Genomic DNA, 19851 nt, shown 5'->3' on the forward strand with positions numbered 1-19851 from the left:
CGGTGGTGGGGGGCAACAATCAAGGGAATTGTGAAAAAGGGGATGTTCAAATGACAAAGCAGTGGGTATTGGAATACATGAATCACACATATGAAACGTTATTGCAATAAAATTGAGTTTTCAACCAGGCAATCTACCAAAATTAGAAAAGTATGGAATTTGAAAATGGAAAATTATCTATTATTACATTTGAAGTATATTAAATTCATGGACTCTCTTCCTTCTTAACGTCGGATATCAGACTGTTCATATCGGCGAAGTTTGTTGGACTCGCTGAGTTGGCGGCTGTTCTGGAGCTCTCTGTTGGTGTTGGCGAGGAACTGCCAGCTCGGCTGTTTGATTTCGAATCTTCTGTCTTCAATGGAACAATGTCGGTTACTTCAGCAGTTGCTCCTGATGGTGCATTGGCCATAAGTTGTGATCGGAATGCATCCATTGCTCTGCTGAGTTGTTGAACATACAGAAGTTGTTGAGTGACTGGTGCTACTCCTCCGAAAAACAAGTTGAGTGCATCCGCGTTTGATGCAAATGTGGGTGTGACTGCGTTTTGAGAAACTGGAGAAGCAGAAGTGACGGGTACAGATGGAGATTGCGACCGACGATCTGCATTAGCCATTCGTACTTGTTCACCTGAAATTGATATTTAGATCGTATCAAGTCACCCTTAGAAAAATCGAAAAATACAATGAGAAATGTAACTTACTCAAAAGATGAGCGGCGGCTTGTTGATTGATGGCTGCAAAAATCGCTTCTTGACTCAGCATCATCTGGTATGGATTATCTCCATTTGAATTTGGAATATTTAATGGAGCTTGATAAGGATGATGAGTACTGCTTCGTTCCTGCTTGCGATATTTTGCACGTCTGTTTTGGAACCACACCTGTAATGAAAAGAGATTGAGGAATTGTCGTTTTAAGAAAAATGTGTGGTATTAGACGCCAACTAGGAGGTATTATAGTTTGATATACGTATCGCCTGATAACTACGACTAGATAAATGAAATCTTTGAAGACATGTCTCAGACCCCCTAGTTCAAAATGCTTCAAATTGTAAGAAAAACATGTCTTATGTATAAAATTGGCTTCTCCACTTATAGGATTATAGCTGATGTAATTCCATTATGACTGCAATGTGATCTATGGTAATTACTGTAAAATCAGGTGTTGGTCCCTCCGTTTACCTTAATTGCGAGGTGACGACAACCTATTAGAAAAGAAGATTAGCGAGCAATCGCGTGAAGCAATTTAGATAACATCGCGTGCTTAACTAATTTTTTCATTCATTCACTGGGTATAAGTACTCTTTCGTGATATAACCAATCTGCACAATCTTCGTCATACCAACACCCGCATGATGAAAGGGGGACCAATATCGCTTCCCGACTAGTGGCACATTTATTATTCTCTATGCATTATCAAATGAATTTGTAGAGAGCATTTCTCTTTCTATCTCTTGATAGGAACTTCGCGCTGGAAAATCCTACTGTAACTTACTTGAACTCGTGCCTCTGTCAGTTGGACTCGTGTTGCCAATTCTTCCCTGCAAAAAGATTTTTCGGTGTAATTAAGCACTTGAAAGCGTTTTGGAAGGGGGAAATCAAGGAAAGGGGGTTCTTGAATGGTTGCTTGCCGGAGCAATTGTCATTGCTCAATTAGGTCTGAATTGCGACCGGACCTTGGCACTCCTTTCGGCATTACGACAATTGATCACGCATTGTTTTTGACTAGGGCGAGAGAGACACTGCTTGAGCACAAAAAGAGCAGAAGTCAGTGTTCACGGTAATTAATCCGCAAACGGAAAAGGCTAATTGATGAGCTAACAGGTGGTGGCCATGGTGGTTGTGGATACATGACACCTTAGTGGAGACACACGTTTTGAAGGTTTACGGCTAGATAGGATCTAGATAGCATCTTGGCAGACGTTAGAAACATGGGAAAGGTAGTCATAATGTTATTATAGCTGCTTACTGTAAACTAATTATGGGAACTCGTAATGTGGGAATAGTGAATACACAATGATTTCACATATCGATAAGATTCAGAAATTTCGAGTTGGTTTTATAGATAAAAACAAAACAATTTTTTCTCCCGTCGGTCCCTATTATTTTTCCAGGAATTCTTATTCAATATTACTACTACATAGAATGGACCTCTCTAATATTGAGCAAATGAGTTTGTGCTTCTTCAATTAAAGCTTCTATGCGCAAACACACGCGACGCGACACTTGATATTGTGCATTTTGCATGATTGCTTCATTATGAGTTTCGCCTTCTTTCCTTCCCCCTTCACCACTTCATTTTTCATTTCATTTTCATTTGGTTTTTCGTAGGTGAATTCGAAAATGAATTAGAAAATAAGAGGTGAGAAGGTAGGAGACGGAAGATGGCCTTGCTCATTATCATGTTTGAAATCTCAATTGAGACCATATGGTGTACGCGGAAAGAGGGGATAGAAATGGAAATGCAACCAGAACGTCTAACTGTTTCAAAATTCAGAGAAGTGAAATTTTAATAGTTAATTGAAGGACAGATTCGGTTTCTTACCGCGTGAACACATCTGGATAATGGGTTCTGCCAAACACTTTCTCAAGCTCGTCTAACTGGAAAGCACTGAATGTGGTACGATATCTTCTTTGCTTCCTTTTTCCGTTATCGTCTGGACTGTTAGTACCATCTGATGGAGATCCATTCTCTCTGCAATCCAGTGTTGAAGATCCATCAAGAATATTATCTGAAGACTTAATTTTACAAAAAACAGGGATAATAGGCTGCATTACCTCCAGTTGGTGTTTTCTTCCCGTCTTCGTCCTTGATCTCATGTTGGTTATTTGTTAAAGCAGCAATCGAAAAAGCTGGAGGAAATGATGGAAACTGAAGAGATGGGTTTGCAAACAGCTGCGCCTGCAAATTTATTTGTTTATTCGGAAAGTTTAGAAGTATGGCTTCTCACCTGCAATTGTTCCATAAGACTTTTTGAGTACTGATTCAAATCGGCTCCATTTGATCTTAGAAGTGGTGGGCAGTTCATTTCTGGATCTTCCTGATCTTTCGTTTCGTCTTTCTTCTTCAACTCGGGCATACACAGTGTGTTCCGAGTTGGAAATAAAACGGTGTGAATGACAAAATGATCTTAGAAGTTAGAACTGAAAATGTTAAAAAATCGTATAAAGTATTAGAGAAGAGACAGGAAAGATGAGGGGAGGAAGTTGAAGAAAAACAAGAAATATGAAGAGTAAAGGTGGTTAATTGAATCAAAGAAAAATTTGCATTTGATTTGGAACTGAGGTAAGAGAAGGGAGGAGGAGATGAGCACAAATTAATAATAATATTATTATGAAGAGAGTAAGATATTATATTTTATAATGCTTGATGTGCTTTCAGTCATTTCATATCAGACATGAGAATCCAACACATTCTTACAAGTAGTTCGATTCTAGTGAAAGTCCACGCCCAGACGTGGTGATTGACACTCGTATTTTTGTCTTCGCTTCTAATAAAAATACATGATGATAAGAAGCACAAGAAGGGGAGCCAGAAGAAAAAAGTGATGCGAAATTCACAGATTTATCTGGTTTATTTCGAGATGATCTACCTGACAAATATAGAATTTTAAGCAGATAATTTGATTGTGGGCGAAAGGATTTGGCAACATGGCTTATCGAATTAAACAAAAATGTGAGTGCTATTTCGAATGGTGAGGCATATTAATTCTTCATTTACGCAAGCGAACAAAGTCTTAAATTTTTTCGAATCTTAAATGCTGTATTATCTTTATCCGCTGGCAGCTTGTCTCAAAAACTGAGAACAGATTAATTAGAACCAATAGAACTACTAGTTGGGAAACGAAATGTAATTTTTTATGTTGAGCTAAATTTAGGTGTTGTGGATATCTGCAGATTACGATGATGGGATATTTATAAATAAACAGGAAGTGAGAGGCAATTGAGATAAGCCGATTTCAGGAACACTGACTTAGCAGAAAAGCAACAAGTAAGTCTGAGAAACCAAAGAAAACAGAGGTACGCTGTTTCACTGATTTGATAAGATATTCTTGAATGTTATCACTTTTATGTTTACCGCCGTGTAGATAAAATGTAGGTAAACCAAACTTCTTATCATTTTATCGAACTAAAAGATCAGAAAACGGAAGGCATGCCAAGACAATGAATTAGACTAATTCGATTTGTCCCATCGGGAAAAAAGAAAGATTGTTCTATCTTCTACCGAGAACGATTGGGATCGCACAATATATTCAATTAGTTAATGTGTTAAAAGATGGCGACTTTTTGGGCCGAAACGGAAAGAGAAATTTGGAAAGAAATGAGGGAGGGTCTCCACATTATTTTCTTGTTTTCCTGCCCTTTCACCTTTGTGGTTGTCTCGGTCCCTCTCCCAGGAGTCACTTTTCCTGTTAGGATCGAATTACCATTTGCCACATTTTCATTAACTAATGAAATTATGAGAATGTGCTCACTCCCCTTCAAAAGGTGTGATGCCAATAGAAAAATGGATCAGTTTACATTATATAAAATATATTGACAGGAGTATAAAAAATGGGAAGCTGGAAAAAATAAGTAGGAAAACTAAAAGACAAGTAAACATAAAATATTAGGCAATCATTAAAGAACATTCAAAACATTATGATTACAAGTTATAATGAAACTGAAGTTTGAGTCCGTCTTAAATTAATTTCATTCTGGAACACTTCAAAATATGTTCTACTACGGGAATATAGTCTCCACCATTCAATAATCGGTGGTTATACCCGGGAGGTATAAATATAGAAAGCCTAACTGGATTGCTAAATAGGTTCATTAATGAATGAGGTATCTAGAGGCAAGCGGTGCATATATTACGCGCCATGTAATGATATAATTATTGTCTTAGATATCTGAATTTTCTGTTTTCGATGTGCCTTCTCCCTCCTCATCTCCTTCCCATCCGGATTATATGTGTGCATAGAAAGCACCGATACCTGAGGATGATGTGAGTCTAAAAGTGAGATTCTAATTGAATTAGGCTCAAGAATTAGGCTCAGATCTCACTGATTCGGATGATTCGGATTAAGACGAGAATGAGGAAAATGACTTTTTCGGAAATTGAATAATTCAACGGAAGTGAAACAACTCACGGAGTTCGTAGACTCACACGTCCTAAGAGATCAGATCACTGATTGCTCATCCAGTCGCAATGCACTTTTAAAAAAATCTTAGAAATTTAAAATTGAATCGGACAGTATCTAATGTAATTGGCTAATTCTTATGAGAAGAGGAAACAGACAATTGAGTTGGGCCAGTGTCAAACGAAGAGAGCAACACCACGCTCTTTTCCGGCTCCGCCCACTTCTCTTCCTCTCTTCCACCGTAGTTTTAGGAAGAAGACGACTACTGCTGGGTCATCCGATACCTAGGAAACCTAACTGAATTGATACCACTTACATTGTTATTACAGTATTTGCAAATACAGTAATCCCCAAGTGTTACTTTACTTCCGGTTGTGATTGTCTATTTAGCAATGATGCAATGACAGGTGGGAGACACGTGGGAAACCAAAGTAAACCCCAGAATGGAAATGCAAATTTTTTGGAGTGTCTGGTGTCTACTACTCTCCGCGAGGATGGTCCATTTCATTAATCGTCAAAAACCGCTCATCAAATATTGAAAAGGTTTGGGTTGCGGAAGACAATTGGAAATTGTTGTCTGCTCATAATTTTGGCTTTTATGAAAAAAGGAATAAGATCTTCAATCAGACGAAAAGTGGCCAAACTAGGATCACCTGGATTTTTAGGCCTCTAGGATTCAATTGTATCAATTTCAAAACTCCCGAACAAGAAAAAAGTAATAAAAATGACAAGATTAGAAAAAAACAATCTTGCATTCGAAAAGAAACCGGAAGTGATCGATCGGCGATTGTTATTAAGAGAGGTGTACACACGGGCTGGGAGAGTGCAGTTTACGACGGACCACGTAATACTGTTGCATCGATACCGGAAGTATCAATGAGCCCCGACGTCAATTGACCTAAGGACCCCACGCTGTGCGGTACGGTCTAATCCTATTGAGTTCGCCAGAAATTAGAACGAGAGGGCAACTGGCAAAGAGACAGCGGGAATTCTGGAGAATCCTACACTTTTGGTATCGTATTTTAGTTAAATCTAAACAGTGATATTAGATTTTATAATCAAATCTTCAAAATGAGACATCCTCCAAAAAAAGATAGGAAGAGTGTGGGACTTTCCCAACGAACGGACGGTGTTTGCTCCTAGGAAAGCTCATACATCCGGTATTGATAGTCCAAGTGGTATCTCATGACTTTTTTATTGCCCTCCACGTCACAAAATTATGACTGTACTGTCTATTAAATAAGAGAGAAGGAAGGCAAACGGAAGGACCAGATTGCGTGGGATAGGAAGTGAGGGGTCGTAAGTAGATTAATTTACTGCTGAAATTTTCTAAATTTGCAAATGATTTACTACTATTTGTGATGTGACAAGTGTTATGATGCAGTTGGCAATTCAATTTGTGCCTTTCGTGTCATCATTTCCAATGAAACTAATTAAATTCATAGCATTTTCATTGCATAAAGCTGTGCAAGGAGGTAAATGAGTCGAATATGATGACTGCTGAAGATAGAAATAAAACATCTGGTGAAAGCCAAGTTTGCCGGTCTGTGAGATATAAAGGAGACGAACATTCGATTTGCATAACAAATCATTTGAGAATGTTGAGGAGAGAGCTTTTCACAGTTCACATTTCATTCTCAATGCATTACAAATCATCATCACCACCAAATTGCGCATCTCTCTTGTCATAGCCACTAAAATTCCAAGAGCTTGTCTATCAAATTCCACAAAACGTATACATATTTGTGAGCTGATCTTCTGAATGACACTTTTTCTGAGAATATACTAGACGAGTCGAAAATAAAGATACCGTGGATGTGTTTAATCGAATTACGGAAGCTAGGCACCTGCTATCGTAGGTGAGAAGGCGTTTAGCACCTGTAGGCACGGGGACGTTCAGTTTCTCATGTTGACTTAAGCGGGTTCAGAAAGGATGAGCACTTGGGAAAAAAGGAAGGAAGTAGAAAGACAATAGGCGTGAACGGATTCTGTTGATTCCAGCACCTTCTTCTATACAATAAGTCATAATTGAATTATGAGAACCTATTGGAGTGAGAAAAAAGAGAATGAGAGAAGGACAAGGTTCTAAGATTACCTTTACAACGTTCTAAGATAAGCATCTAGGGTGGCGCCATCATTTTGCGAACTGTCATCGATCATCCAATTAAGTCAGGTCGGAAATGAGTATGAATATGAAAAACTGAGAAGACAAGATAGGGAAACCAATTTGAATGAGGTATGTGAAGGTTCTCTGTACTCTTTTTGAATGAGGGATCAAAAAAATGAAAATGACAGTGGAGATGGGGAATCTAAACACGATGCCGCTATAAAATTAAGGGATTAGGGGTAAAGAAAGTTGAACTGCGGCTTCGATAGGGGGTGTCCTCGATTCTGTTACGGTCAATTCGTCGTCTATTGTGCATACCAATCCGATTGAGGATAATTAGCAAAAAGAGGGACGCTTACTCATTTAATTGGTTTGAAGCGATGTGGTCTACCGATATCTGGCCGATTTTACTCTTATCTCATGGTCCGAATCTGATGTTCGTTGTACTTCGCAGGCAGGTGTGAGAAAGTTACACTTTTCAGATTCCTCCAACGGTTCGAAACTGAACAATAACGACACTTTTGATCTGAAGAATTGGTTGCGCGTCTCGTGTTACGGAACAATTTAGGGAACAAGCAAAGAGGAGGAGGCGACAAATGGCAACACTTTAGAGAATGGCATGGGCTCTACTATAGAAATGCATAATAATGGTTTATTTGATAGTGTGGTTGTAAGCGCGATGAGCTACCGAGCAGAAACAACTTTACTAGAGCTTGATGCACGCATTTATATTGCATTTGATGACTTGTTTAGCCATTTATGAATGTTTTCCTTCTGGAACTATTTGCTTAGCGGAAAATAAAGTTCAATGTCTTTTTCGGAACAGGAAGATTGAATTTTCGGATTTCGATATAGAAATTCGTTGTTTTCATAAAAACGTAAATGTAGGAGAGGGACCCCTCAATTAATAAAACATTGTGTCAGTGGTGGCGGGTGTCCAATCAAAATTCATGCGCGCTATATAATTTAAATAATATTCGTTTTTGTTCCGAAACCGTAGCAACGTCAACCGGCGATTTCTAGCTACAATATTTGTAGACAGAAGTTGTGTTCTCTTTCCGGAAAACGCTGGGACACCGAGGACCAGGTTTGATTTTCTGCGCAATTGAGCTTTATTGACAAATGGGTGGCCTCTAAATGATTGGAGAGAACGGGAAAATAAAAATGAAAAAAAAATGGAAAAGTGGAAAATAGGTATAACGGATTAGCAGTTTTTCAAAAAAAAAGAAGTTATAATTAAATTGCTCAACAAGGAATTGTCGCACACAGTTTGCTACATTTTATTATAACTGTACTTCGTCTACTGTGGAACTTGAATCTTCAGGATTTTCGAAAATATAATTTATTCGTTGCTTAAAAGATTCTCTATTGGATGAAAAACGCTTTTTGGAAAGTTCTCAAACAAAACTGTCAATATTATTATTGCTATTCAATTCAATATTTGGGGCAAGTGAATCTCATTATGCTTGAGAAAATGTACTAGCAAAGTGACTTAAAAGATTGTAAAACGTGAGAGATGGCTTGTGGCTACAATACCTGTGATGTGACGTCTTTGAATATAAGTATGACTCGTCAAAAGGTGTGGTTTTTGATATCAAATGTTTCCAGAAGATTTGATTTCAACAAGTGCAAGATACAATAAGTTTGTATTTGTTTTTTATGTCTACGGAGGCAAAAAATGAGCAAGAAAACGAAACCAATAAACTAGAATGCAGGAAGAACTTAAAAGACAGACACATTTGAGAAAAGGGGAAAATCGCCAATTTTCCACTCTCCACATAGTAATTCGATTCATTACCGAACCTTCATCTGCTTCATCTCAACACGTCGTCTAAAAAAGGTGAGCAGTGTGGTGTGCACATTGAGTTTTCATTGTTCTGAGATGCCCCAGTGTTCAATGCAAAATTAGTTGAGAAATTGAGAATTGAGAGTGAGAAAAATAATGCATAACACTTGGGGAATTTTAAGTATTCTGATTCATTTCCGTTTTTAACTAAGCTGATTACTGTTCATATTATTATTAATACTAATGGGACAGCCAAAGAATCAATATAAAAAATTGAAAGTGTGAAAACAGTTTTGATGGAAACATTTCTCCCATCACTTCAGCATATCAAAAATTAATATGTCATTATGATATTTTAGCAGCTTTACAATATCCATCGACCTTTATATTTTTCTTTTTCCGAAAATGAAAAAAAAGTTAAACCTAGAAATGATGTCAATTGCAGGAAATGCTTGTCATTTTTGTGACATTTACTTCTATGCTTCCCAAATTTCACAATGTCATGTTTTTGCCCCTCCTCATTCAATTCAGTCCTGGTAAGGTGTGAAAACTCAAGCACCTAAATGTCTTGTTAATTAGGCTTATTACAGATTAGACTATTTGCCGTGACTGTCACTCACTTTCTTGATGCATTTTACGGATTATCTGATAACACACTTTTTGGTTCAAATCACTTCTTCACAATGTAACTGTGTGACTCTATCTTATTTACATTTATACCCCTACTTATGACACTAGCGTGTGTTGAAAACCCGTGTATTGGGACTGTGTGTGCAAGCAAATTTGATTTGATTACACTTGTGGGAGGTGAAAAGAGGATTACGGTAATGTTGATAAGAAATTCCTGGGATGGATGGGCTGGGAGGAGCAGAACAAGGAAAATGGAGAGAACCCAGAAAAAGAACCAAGTTCGGCGTATAGCTATGTATATGGGAGCCATAAACCGTTGTGGAGAAAAAAAGACGGAAAAGAAGGTGTCGAGAATAGGCTCATATTTATTGGAAAAATAAGAGAGAAAAAGTGGACCCTCTCCATCTCGGCTCAAATAAGATTACGTATTTACAATCTCAAGATATATAATGGCCGCAATTGAGGAAATAAATCATTTGAGGTGGTCTATTAGGCGCATTTTCGACATGCGGGAGTGGAGCAGCCCCCGCTTTGGAGTAGACCCTCTTTGTTACTGCATTAGTACCTTAAGGAGACTAGCCACGTTCGAAAATTATATGAATGACTCGGTGTACTATTGAAAGAAGGCCTTGTGAAGTGGTAAAAACCTCGATACTCTAATTTTATTATAGATTGCAAAGTAATTGATTAATTTTGATTAAATAAGTACAACTCTTTCCATTATTTTTCAGATTTTTTCAAAACTTTCTAGTTTCAAAGTTATATCTACCGTTTTGAAATTTTAAAATTTTAATTTTTGTTTTTCCAAACTTTTTTCATTTTTAGAACTAGAAACGCTTGGGATATAATGACTGATGTATTCAGGAAGAACATCAGACATATATGCAATGAACATGATGAGCAGTTTTATGAGGTGCCTGTCTCAATATAAAATACGCGCGGTTTTGAGACAACGGCAAGAAAGAAAAGGCTCCTTCTCCGAATGAGTGACACGACAAGCGTTTGATTGAGAGGTACGCTTTGGCGACCGAATGGGTGGCGATGATGATGAGACCGACATGAAAATGAGCCATTACTAGGACAATACCGTTGTTTGAGAAATTGAAGATTGAAGCCAAGGTAAGGAGGACACATGTACACAAGTCACCCCTCCCAAATGAATGGGTTGGGACAGGTGATTATTCTCGACCGAGTGGCGCCCGCCATTTGGTCTAGGTCTTCCAGAACTCGATTAGGAAAAAGGCCAAGTGTTGAGAAAAAGTCAGAATGGACACTTTTCTGTTCAATAATTAGTCTGAGCCGTCTTATCAAAGGTGTCGAAAGCTCAGAACAGCTAAGAACGAAACCCTAAAAAGCAATATGTTCCACAATTTTTGATAAGTCTAATCTTTTGATAAACATGGGTGGTCATCAATGTCCGCCTAAACATATACACACATCTTAAGTTCTTCGTTTCTCTTTTTCCTTAATAATGAATCACTTTTTACACAAACTTTGTTAGACCATATTAAAAAGCTTATAGGAATGAGTTATAATTGAATTGGTTGAAAATAAAGAGAACTAATACATTTTTTCTAATTGAAAACAATAGAAGAAGAAGAAGCTGACCAAAACTTTTTGTGATGAGGTTGCCGCCCTCCTCGGCACACCGACCACCATTCAAAGGGGCTTAAATCAACTGGAAAATATGCGCGGATAATTCTCTTCTAATTACTCATATTTGCAAACAATTGACGACTTGCACGGAAATAGTCAGAAGACGATTGAGAATTGAGCGGGGGGATAAGAAAAGAGTAGAACGTCAATACTACGGTATTTCGGTATTGCTTTCTTTTCTAACTAATTATAGAGTGTTCCGTGAAAGTGGAGGTATCTGAAAGACTATGATGTTGGAAATGGAAATCAATTCGGTTCAATGCCTCCTATTCAATTTATAATAGAAATGTATACCATAATTATAGTCTTCGAATACCGTTGAATGTATTGAAATTCTGGAACGTTGCCAAAGATCAAATAGATAACCCGACTAAATCTACAGTATGCTAAAAAATATTTTATGAATATGAAATTCATTTTCATCTTATATGTAAACTTCTTATGATAATAACATCTCTTTTGACCTCGCTCTTGTTTCCGTGCTCCCAAAAGTTGAATCTGGGAAAAAACCTAGAAAAAATAAAAATAAAGGTAAAGTGTGCCGCCGTCGCCAAAAGGTGACGAAATGATGTTTGACACCGGCGACACCTCAAACCGATACAAGTCAACTACTCGCAAAGGATTAACATAATTGTGCCATTTTGAGCCAATAACCAAAAGCATTCTGTCATTTCGGCTTTGTGTACGACATGTTTGAGGAATTACACGGAGTAGGAGGAGAAGACCCGTTTCCTTTAACCCAACCACTTTCTCTTTAAAATGATGATTCCTCCAGTACCACTCTTCACAAAAACTTTTGTCTTCTTTGGCTGACTTCTCTTCTCAAAAGAAGGTATTCATCATCAAAAATTGAATCCTCGGCTCATTTGGGCCGCCCATAAAACTAATCGTAGTTACTCGAAAAATGAAAGACAAGACAAAAACAAAAGATTAAACTTAAAGATTAAAATGATTGCGCAACAAAATGGATTCAGTGAAATAAGAAATAGTTAAAGAAATATTATGAAGAATAAAAAATGGGAAAGATGAGCATATTGGTGCCCAATATGTGCGCTTATGATTAGTGGATGACTATCACTGTCGTCCGCACCTTTCCGCATACATATTGGGTGCTCAAATGCTCATACTTCCCGTGAATGTTTGATGGATACAGCGCCATGGATGGGCAGCTAGAAGGAGAGAAATCAAAGGTGGCGAGAAGGAGAAGGGGACGAACGACTCATAAAAATTTCTTCTCACTCTCACCAAATCTTTCAGAGAATATCGAATTTTTCAGTAGCAGCATCCATGTGAATACATCGAATTTTGCTAGATGAAAAGGAAATTTTATGAATATTCGATGGGAAACAAAAAGAAACTGTACAATTGATGAGAAATAATATTTTTTGATTCGTTTTTGATTCGAATTGAAATAGTATGAATCGATAGAAATGGCAACATTTCGGGATTACTGTAGGAATTGTAATTGGTCAATTGAGTCCATTACATACTGATAAGGCAAGGCAATAGGCGAGAAATTTAGAACAGAATAGAAACGAAGACTGTTTTGAAATAGCAGATGATGAAGATGATTTGTTGTATGACAAAGAAATTTAAGCAGGTGCCAACAGTGCAATGAGGCGTGGCGATGAGAAGATGGGTGAAGGGAAAAATGACGATCAGGTGGACAACGCTCATTAGAACTAACATTATCCTAACATGGTATTTTAAAGGGAATATAACAATTGGGTCAGTTGTTAAGACTGTCCCCTTAAACACATCGTTTTCACACATGAGCTGGTTTATATTCCTTAATGATCCTAGATATCTAAGGAGATATGCATTTATGATAACCTTCGTATGTATTATCCTGATGTCGCCAACTTACGTAGGCACAAATATTACATTCGGTGCGCTTTAAAGAATACGTCTAATCAACGTTCACAATTCATTGGAAATCGTACACTAAATTGCTGGAATGAACTTCCTGAACATGTTTTCCCCGTTAAAATTTCTTCCCGGTGTTTGAAATCTAATATTGCCAAACTAAATCTTACTAAATATCTTACCCTCAATACCCATACCATCTAATTCTGTGACCCGGTCTAATTTGAATCTCACTTAACTCCTCTTCTGAATGTAACGTGTCAGTGACTTGTTCCTTCGTTTCAAATAAAATATAAATAGAGAGTGTTGAATTAGTTTTTCAAAGTAAACTTCTTAAGAAGATAAAAATTAATGATTGATTTAATAAAATAAGAATAATTGTAAGCATTGTTTTGAAATAGGTACTACAAACAGTTTACGTTGTGTTATTGTTGATTCTCCTATAACTATTTTCAGTCTCCTAATGGTCTGTTTCGAACATACTGTAGATAAGAAAATTTCGAAACTAAAAGTAAATGTCAATCAGAATCATCACACTTGTCAAAATTCATTTACGCGGATTACTGACAACTTGTTTAATGACACTTGAAACACATTTGCAAAAACACGACAAAAGTAAACGAAGCGTCACCTAAAATGTTGAGAAAGTGTTCATTCAGTGAGTGGGTCATGCTTTCACAGCCATTTATTCGCGGCTCCCCGAAACTAAAGGAGGAGGTGAGAAGTGCGAAATTGTGCGACCGGATTTGCATAATTTCGAACTCTTTTTTCTCAAATTGAATTGACCCACCATATTAGAACTTGTGAACGGGTGGAACCGGCAAATTGAAAGTTCTTGAGATGGGAAACACTTTATGGCGGTCTGAGAAAAAGAGATGAAAATCGAGTTGGGCACCTTGTCAAGTAAAACGGGAAGCCCAAATAATAAAAGATTTGAGGATACATTGGTATGACAAGCACACAAAAACGTGTGAAATTGTGAATTGTGGGCGGGGTTTTAAGCCTCGACCAATTGAGAAGGAGCGACGACGCCGGTTTTGGTTTGGTGTGTACGCTTTTGTGCCTAAGGGGTTTAACTTAAATGGGATAGTAGGAAAAGTTGCCGTTCGATAGGCAGACGAAGAAAAAAGTGGAAGGAAAAGGAAAAAGAACATATTCTAATAATCCCTGCTCCTTTGACTTTCCGTTTGATGAGAGAACTGAAAAATAAAGTACAAAAAGTAGAGGTAGCAAAAATAAAAGGAAAGTGTCATTGATATAAATAAATGTTTTAAAGGGAGATATTCTCACCGGAGGTGCGTAGAGAGGGTGACATTTTTCGTTTTCTCTCATTCCACCGCTTCACTTCTTCATATCATGTCATACCCTTACCTATCCATCATTTATTTCCCCCTCTTTCCCATTTACTTTATCTTATCTCAATCATTTTCTTTAGTAAAAATAACATGGTCTAGGACCAGCGAACCGGTTCTCACTTCTTGAAACTCCCACGCGGCAGTATCAAATTAGTACAACGTAATCAAAAAGCGAGAAAATTCGACAGATTATCACACGTCCTCTCTTCTCTTTCTTTTCCTTCTTTTTCTCCCTAATATATCATCATTCTAACCCTATTTGGACCTTAATCACGTTATCAATCGTTTTATATACATCGATTCAAATAGCGCTCAATTTATGTAGTATACCGTTAGACGTAAACGCTAACGTCTTATGAGCTGCCAAATAAAATTCATGAGATGAAGTCGATAGATGTTATAGTAGAGTGGAATTATACCTATAGGTAGCAATGAATCTCAAATATAACCCCGTAGTTATGTGCAGTCCCTCATGGCGTGCTTCCTGACAACCTAATATGTGTCAGTTCGACCAAAAACATGTAAATCAATCAAAACCCTTCCAAATATCGTTGTTTTCTTGAGAATGGGCAAAAAGAAGTCCTCGTTGTTGGAATAGTGAAACTCTTTTCCAACGGGACCCGGTTATACCAATGAAAAATGGCCTTCGGAATATGAGACAAATCATTTAGCAAGCAAGCACCCCCCTCTCTTTTCTTCTCTTCTCCAAAATAAAGCCTTGCCTCCAACTAATCACCCCCTAATACCTTTCGGTAAACTCATTTCACGACATGCGTACAGATCCTTATCTCCGTGCAGATTCTCCCACTTCTTTCAAACACAACACTGACATAAACCCCTAGAAAAGGCGAAATGTGGAATAAGAAGAGTCAAGTAATCCTTGATTTAATAATGAGTTTTGTTTCTTTTATGACATGAATTTTTGTGGAGTTTAGAGGAAGTTGAAAACACAAAACAAATGTTAAGGAAGGGACGGAACTGCTACTGAAATTATTTCGAATGAATCAATATTTCAAATTTTCGAATAAGCTTCAAAAGACCAGTCACTTCCAGTTTCCGTCTTCCATCTCTAATAAGTACACGTTTTATTTGTTTCCTCTTAAATTTCCCCTTCTCCTCGTACTACTGTAGAACAGGAAATCGAACGAGGAGGTCTGTCTAATCGGCTCAGCACCCAAAAAAGGACATAATTGGCCCAAAACAGTTCTGTTTGCAATAAGACGGACTAAATTCGTCATCATTCCGCATTGTAAAAGTCGTAAAAAGAATTAAAATTTGCAAACCGAAGACAAACGAAAAGAGGGACGGTAAACGGAGGGACAGCTCAACGATGATCGGTGGGCGACGGTGGCGACGTCAACGCCAATTGTCATACAATTCAACGTGCAAAACAAATCGAATGATTCGACTTGTTTCTGATCCTTTAATGACGTGAATTATTCAAAACTTATGTGTATTATTTCCGAGTTATTTGAATGTTGAGTATTCAAAGATTGACGATTTGCGGAAGATTAGGCAATTTTCTAGAAAAACGGAGGGAGAAAGTAATATGAGACATTGGAAGTAATAGTGAATAGGGGATCAAACACAGAGTGGAATTCAAGAGATTTAACAAATCATGGACAACAAAATAACCTTTAAACCAAAAAATTTTAATTATTTCGCAGAAAAAATACATTTTTTTAATGAAAATATATTTTAAAGGATTACGGTAGTTGCCTAAATCTAACAAGCACAGCTTCATTGTTTCGACAAAACCTGAGAACCCTCTTTTGATATAATTGCTTTTCAAGCAATTCAATGAATTGGTAGACTCAATTCAAAAAGTAAGACAATGACTAAATTCTTTATGTCCTCCAATTTTTCGCTCATTTTCTCCAAACGCGTTAATTGGCCTTCTTCACCCGATTTCTGGCTCCCTATTCTACTCTAAATTCCAATATTGCATTGTAAAATTGTTGCTGTTACAAAAACAAAACGGGGGAGCTTCTACTAGTCGAAATGGATTTTTTCCCCTCTAAATTCTCCAATTCCTCTTTGTATTATGCTATGTTTGCACAGATTTTCCAATAAGACGTAGGATTTGTCTTGTTGTTGGATACTAACAAATTTAATTACTAACACTTTCGGCACCACCGAATTGCGCCATTTAACACATCCTCCTTTGGCGGGTTTTATTAAAATCTTTCACCGGGAAAGAGTGGGGAAGACTAGCGTGTCACCCGAGACAAATTGAGATTTGAACGAGGCCTCTATAAGCACGCAATTTTTGTCAAACGCCTCTCCTTCTCATTTGTGTTACAAATATGAATTAAGGGGCCAAACTAGTAAGATTTCATGAAAATATAGTAAAACTAAATGAACAGTTATTATGAACGGAAGGAAAAAACATGTAGAAAAAATCGAAAATGACCGGGAGGGAAATGGCAACATATAAAATAGGATCGGAGATTTGCAAAATCGTTTTTTAATCCGTTTAACTTGCCTATTACCACGAAACCATAACCAATTTGAAATTGGATTTTGATACATTCATTTCTTGTTTTTTTTTTCAAAAACGAACAAACTTGGGAAAGAGGAAGTTATCGTTTGTCTACTCACGAAATAGGTAGTAAACGATCAGAATATTGTAGATAGGAAACAAAAATAAGGGAATGACCAATTCTACAGTATCACGGTAGAAAACCAAATAAGATTGTGTTAACAGCTAACTGCTATGAAAATCTCCGATTGAATGATGTTTTATGTGTTGGGTTAGTTTATCGATGGTGGTGTATCAGCGGTAATAAAATGAAATAAAACAAATCACGAGAAGTGGTTGCTGAAAAATATAAAGAAACACATCAATTAAATCATACATCTATTGTCACTTTATGAATTATAGGGGTGAGTGATGAGATCTATCTTGGTTCAGCGTGCCCTTCCTGACCTATGAAATAATAACTGTGCAAACGGAAAGAAAAGTTTCAATGAGCCTATTTGGTAGGACATATGAGTCATGCTCTAGCCACTGTCTCATTTACACAAATCGAACAATTGCCCTATTTTGGACATGCATTCTACTAATAAAATCATCGACCTTTTTGTTATTATACAAAAATAAAAGGTAGCACATACCAATGGAGAACAAATAAATATGTTTCCGATTCAAAACTTTTTCTTATTGAAAGAAAGAACGGTTAACCAATATCTGAGGGGGGAGGCGATGACGGATGCATTGAATCAAAGTCAACTACAAACAGATGCTCGTTAGTGGTGTAGAACATACTCGGATTTGATGATGATCGGGAGAGATTTTATGACGAAAAATTGAATGATATTGTTTTCAGATGAGCTTTTTTCTTATGTTAAAATATTGAGATGGAGAAGAAAAAGAGCAAAAAAAACAAGTAATGATTATTATTTTCAATTGGAAAGCTCAGTTCTCAAATTCCTGTTATCACTGACTGAGGTACGGTAACCTGAGACATCTTGTCTGAACATGACAACACATGTCAGGTTGATCTCATCAGATTACACACTTCTCTCTTTCTCCCTAGCCGCACATCTTGTTAATCTTCTCAATTATCACCGAGCTGCTGTCGGACAGGTATCAAATTTCGAGAATAAGACAATTATTGATATGATCAGCCTTTGTTGATGAGCATAATAACAGATAACGGGATAGTTTGAAGAGACAATGTCTCAGAAGGGCGAGCACGTCATATTACACATCAACCAAATTGATCTGATCTTTTTGCCCTTTCACATGGTTGATACCACTGTGGATCTAATTTGAAAATAGTAGGATTCGCCTCTTTCTATTTACTGAAAATGTCGACTTAAGTTGAAATAAATTCCCTTTAGTGTTCGATAAAATATTATTTCCTCTTTAGAAGTGCGTCTTGTTTTGGTATTTTAGTAATTGAATTCAATAATTTTAGTAATTAAACTAAAAATCTCAGCTTCCACGCATAATAGTGAAAAGCTACGATAATTCCCATTTTCAAATAGTTTTTTCTGAATTTAAAGAGTGACAAAGTACTGCGGGCCGGCGAGATATTGATAAAATAAAGATTCTTGACACTCTGACTATTGAAAATTATAGGTGCCTTGATTGAGTCGAATTTTAGATTCATTTTGATCAGGCTATCGTTTAACAAATATGGTGTGATCAAAACCTGAGAACTCCAAATTTTTCACATATTTGGGTAGATCAGGTTTGAAATGGAATATATGCCAATTTTATGTGATTTTGGTTGCAAAAACTAGTGTAAAATCGAAAAAGCGGCGATTTCAGTATGATGCCTTAGAGCTGCAATTTTGAGTTCAACTACTAAAACGCTCGAAAAAACACTAACAACACATTTGGGAAGAAAGAATTATTCTAAAAACAGAAGAAATTTTATTTAAAACTCAGTTAACATTTTCAGTAGATCAAGTATGGCGGAGCCTATTTCAAGATACTATTTTTGAATGAGACCTCCAGGGGTATCGATTCTGTTAAAAAGCAAACAGATCGGATCTGTTTGGCCGATGTCGTACCACTCAAGCATTGCTTCGTAAATATATCTTTGATTATATTCTTCTTTTTTTTCATAGTCTAGCAGTATTTGAAATATCTGGTATAGAAAAAAACCCTAAATTGAATTTTGTGATGCCATCTCAAATCTTAATCTTATATTTGAAATTTGATCCGCTGCTTTTTTCTTTTGCATCCATACCCGATTAAGGAAGCACATTAAAAACAAACAATAAACGCTTGGCAAGGAAAAATATTTATTCATAAAAAACCATTTTCATAAAAGGGTACACCAGACAATTTCGCGAAAATGATTGAATCAAAATGTAATGGGCGGGTTGGGAAAAATACGTCAGATCGAGAATAGGAATCTTAAATATTTGGGCTGAAAGTATAGTTCATGTCAGGTTAACTTAATATTTAATTTCCGTGTTGCTCAATTTTAAATTATGATAATAAAAATAGTTTCAACAATTAAACTATTACCAAGAAAGAATTGAACCGTTAAAACCAAAGGAAGTGATATAGACCACTGGAACAAAAACCGAAATAAAGCACCTACTACTTTCACATAAAATTTTAGTTGTGCTCACAGTCCAAACCAGAAAAACAAGTAAGATTTTGAAAATTAAAAGTTACAATGTGCAAGTAAATTTCAGAATAAAACAGTCAAAAGGAACGTACCAAAAAAGTTCTAACCCAGAAGTCAAAGATTCAGTAAGATTGATAGTCTCAAAAGGTGAATGAAGGCAAGACACGCACAAGTCTTGAATCGAAAAAGTTAAGTGAAAAAATTAGGAAAAAATCGGGGGAATTAAAACAGTGTCA

At 36.8% G+C, this 19851-nt stretch overlaps 1 protein-coding gene across 1 annotated transcript; it reads right to left on the reverse strand.

Moving 5' to 3' along the window:
* Positions 1-205: 205 nt before the first annotated feature.
* On the reverse strand, positions 206-3079 carry GCK72_023722 (uncharacterized protein; the record flags this gene model as incomplete). The annotated part of the gene is made up of 6 exons (XM_003109549.2): positions 206-630; positions 704-881; positions 1495-1540; positions 2545-2731; positions 2778-2901; positions 2951-3079. The coding sequence occupies 6 exons, from the start codon at positions 3077-3079 to the stop codon at positions 206-208; spliced, it is 1089 nt and encodes a 362-aa protein (XP_003109597.2).
* Positions 3080-19851: the final 16772 nt, after the last annotated feature.

This window comes from Caenorhabditis remanei, chromosome X, assembly GCF_010183535.1.
Source record: "Caenorhabditis remanei strain PX506 chromosome X, whole genome shotgun sequence".
Lineage (NCBI taxonomy): Eukaryota > Metazoa > Nematoda > Chromadorea > Rhabditida > Rhabditidae > Caenorhabditis > Caenorhabditis remanei.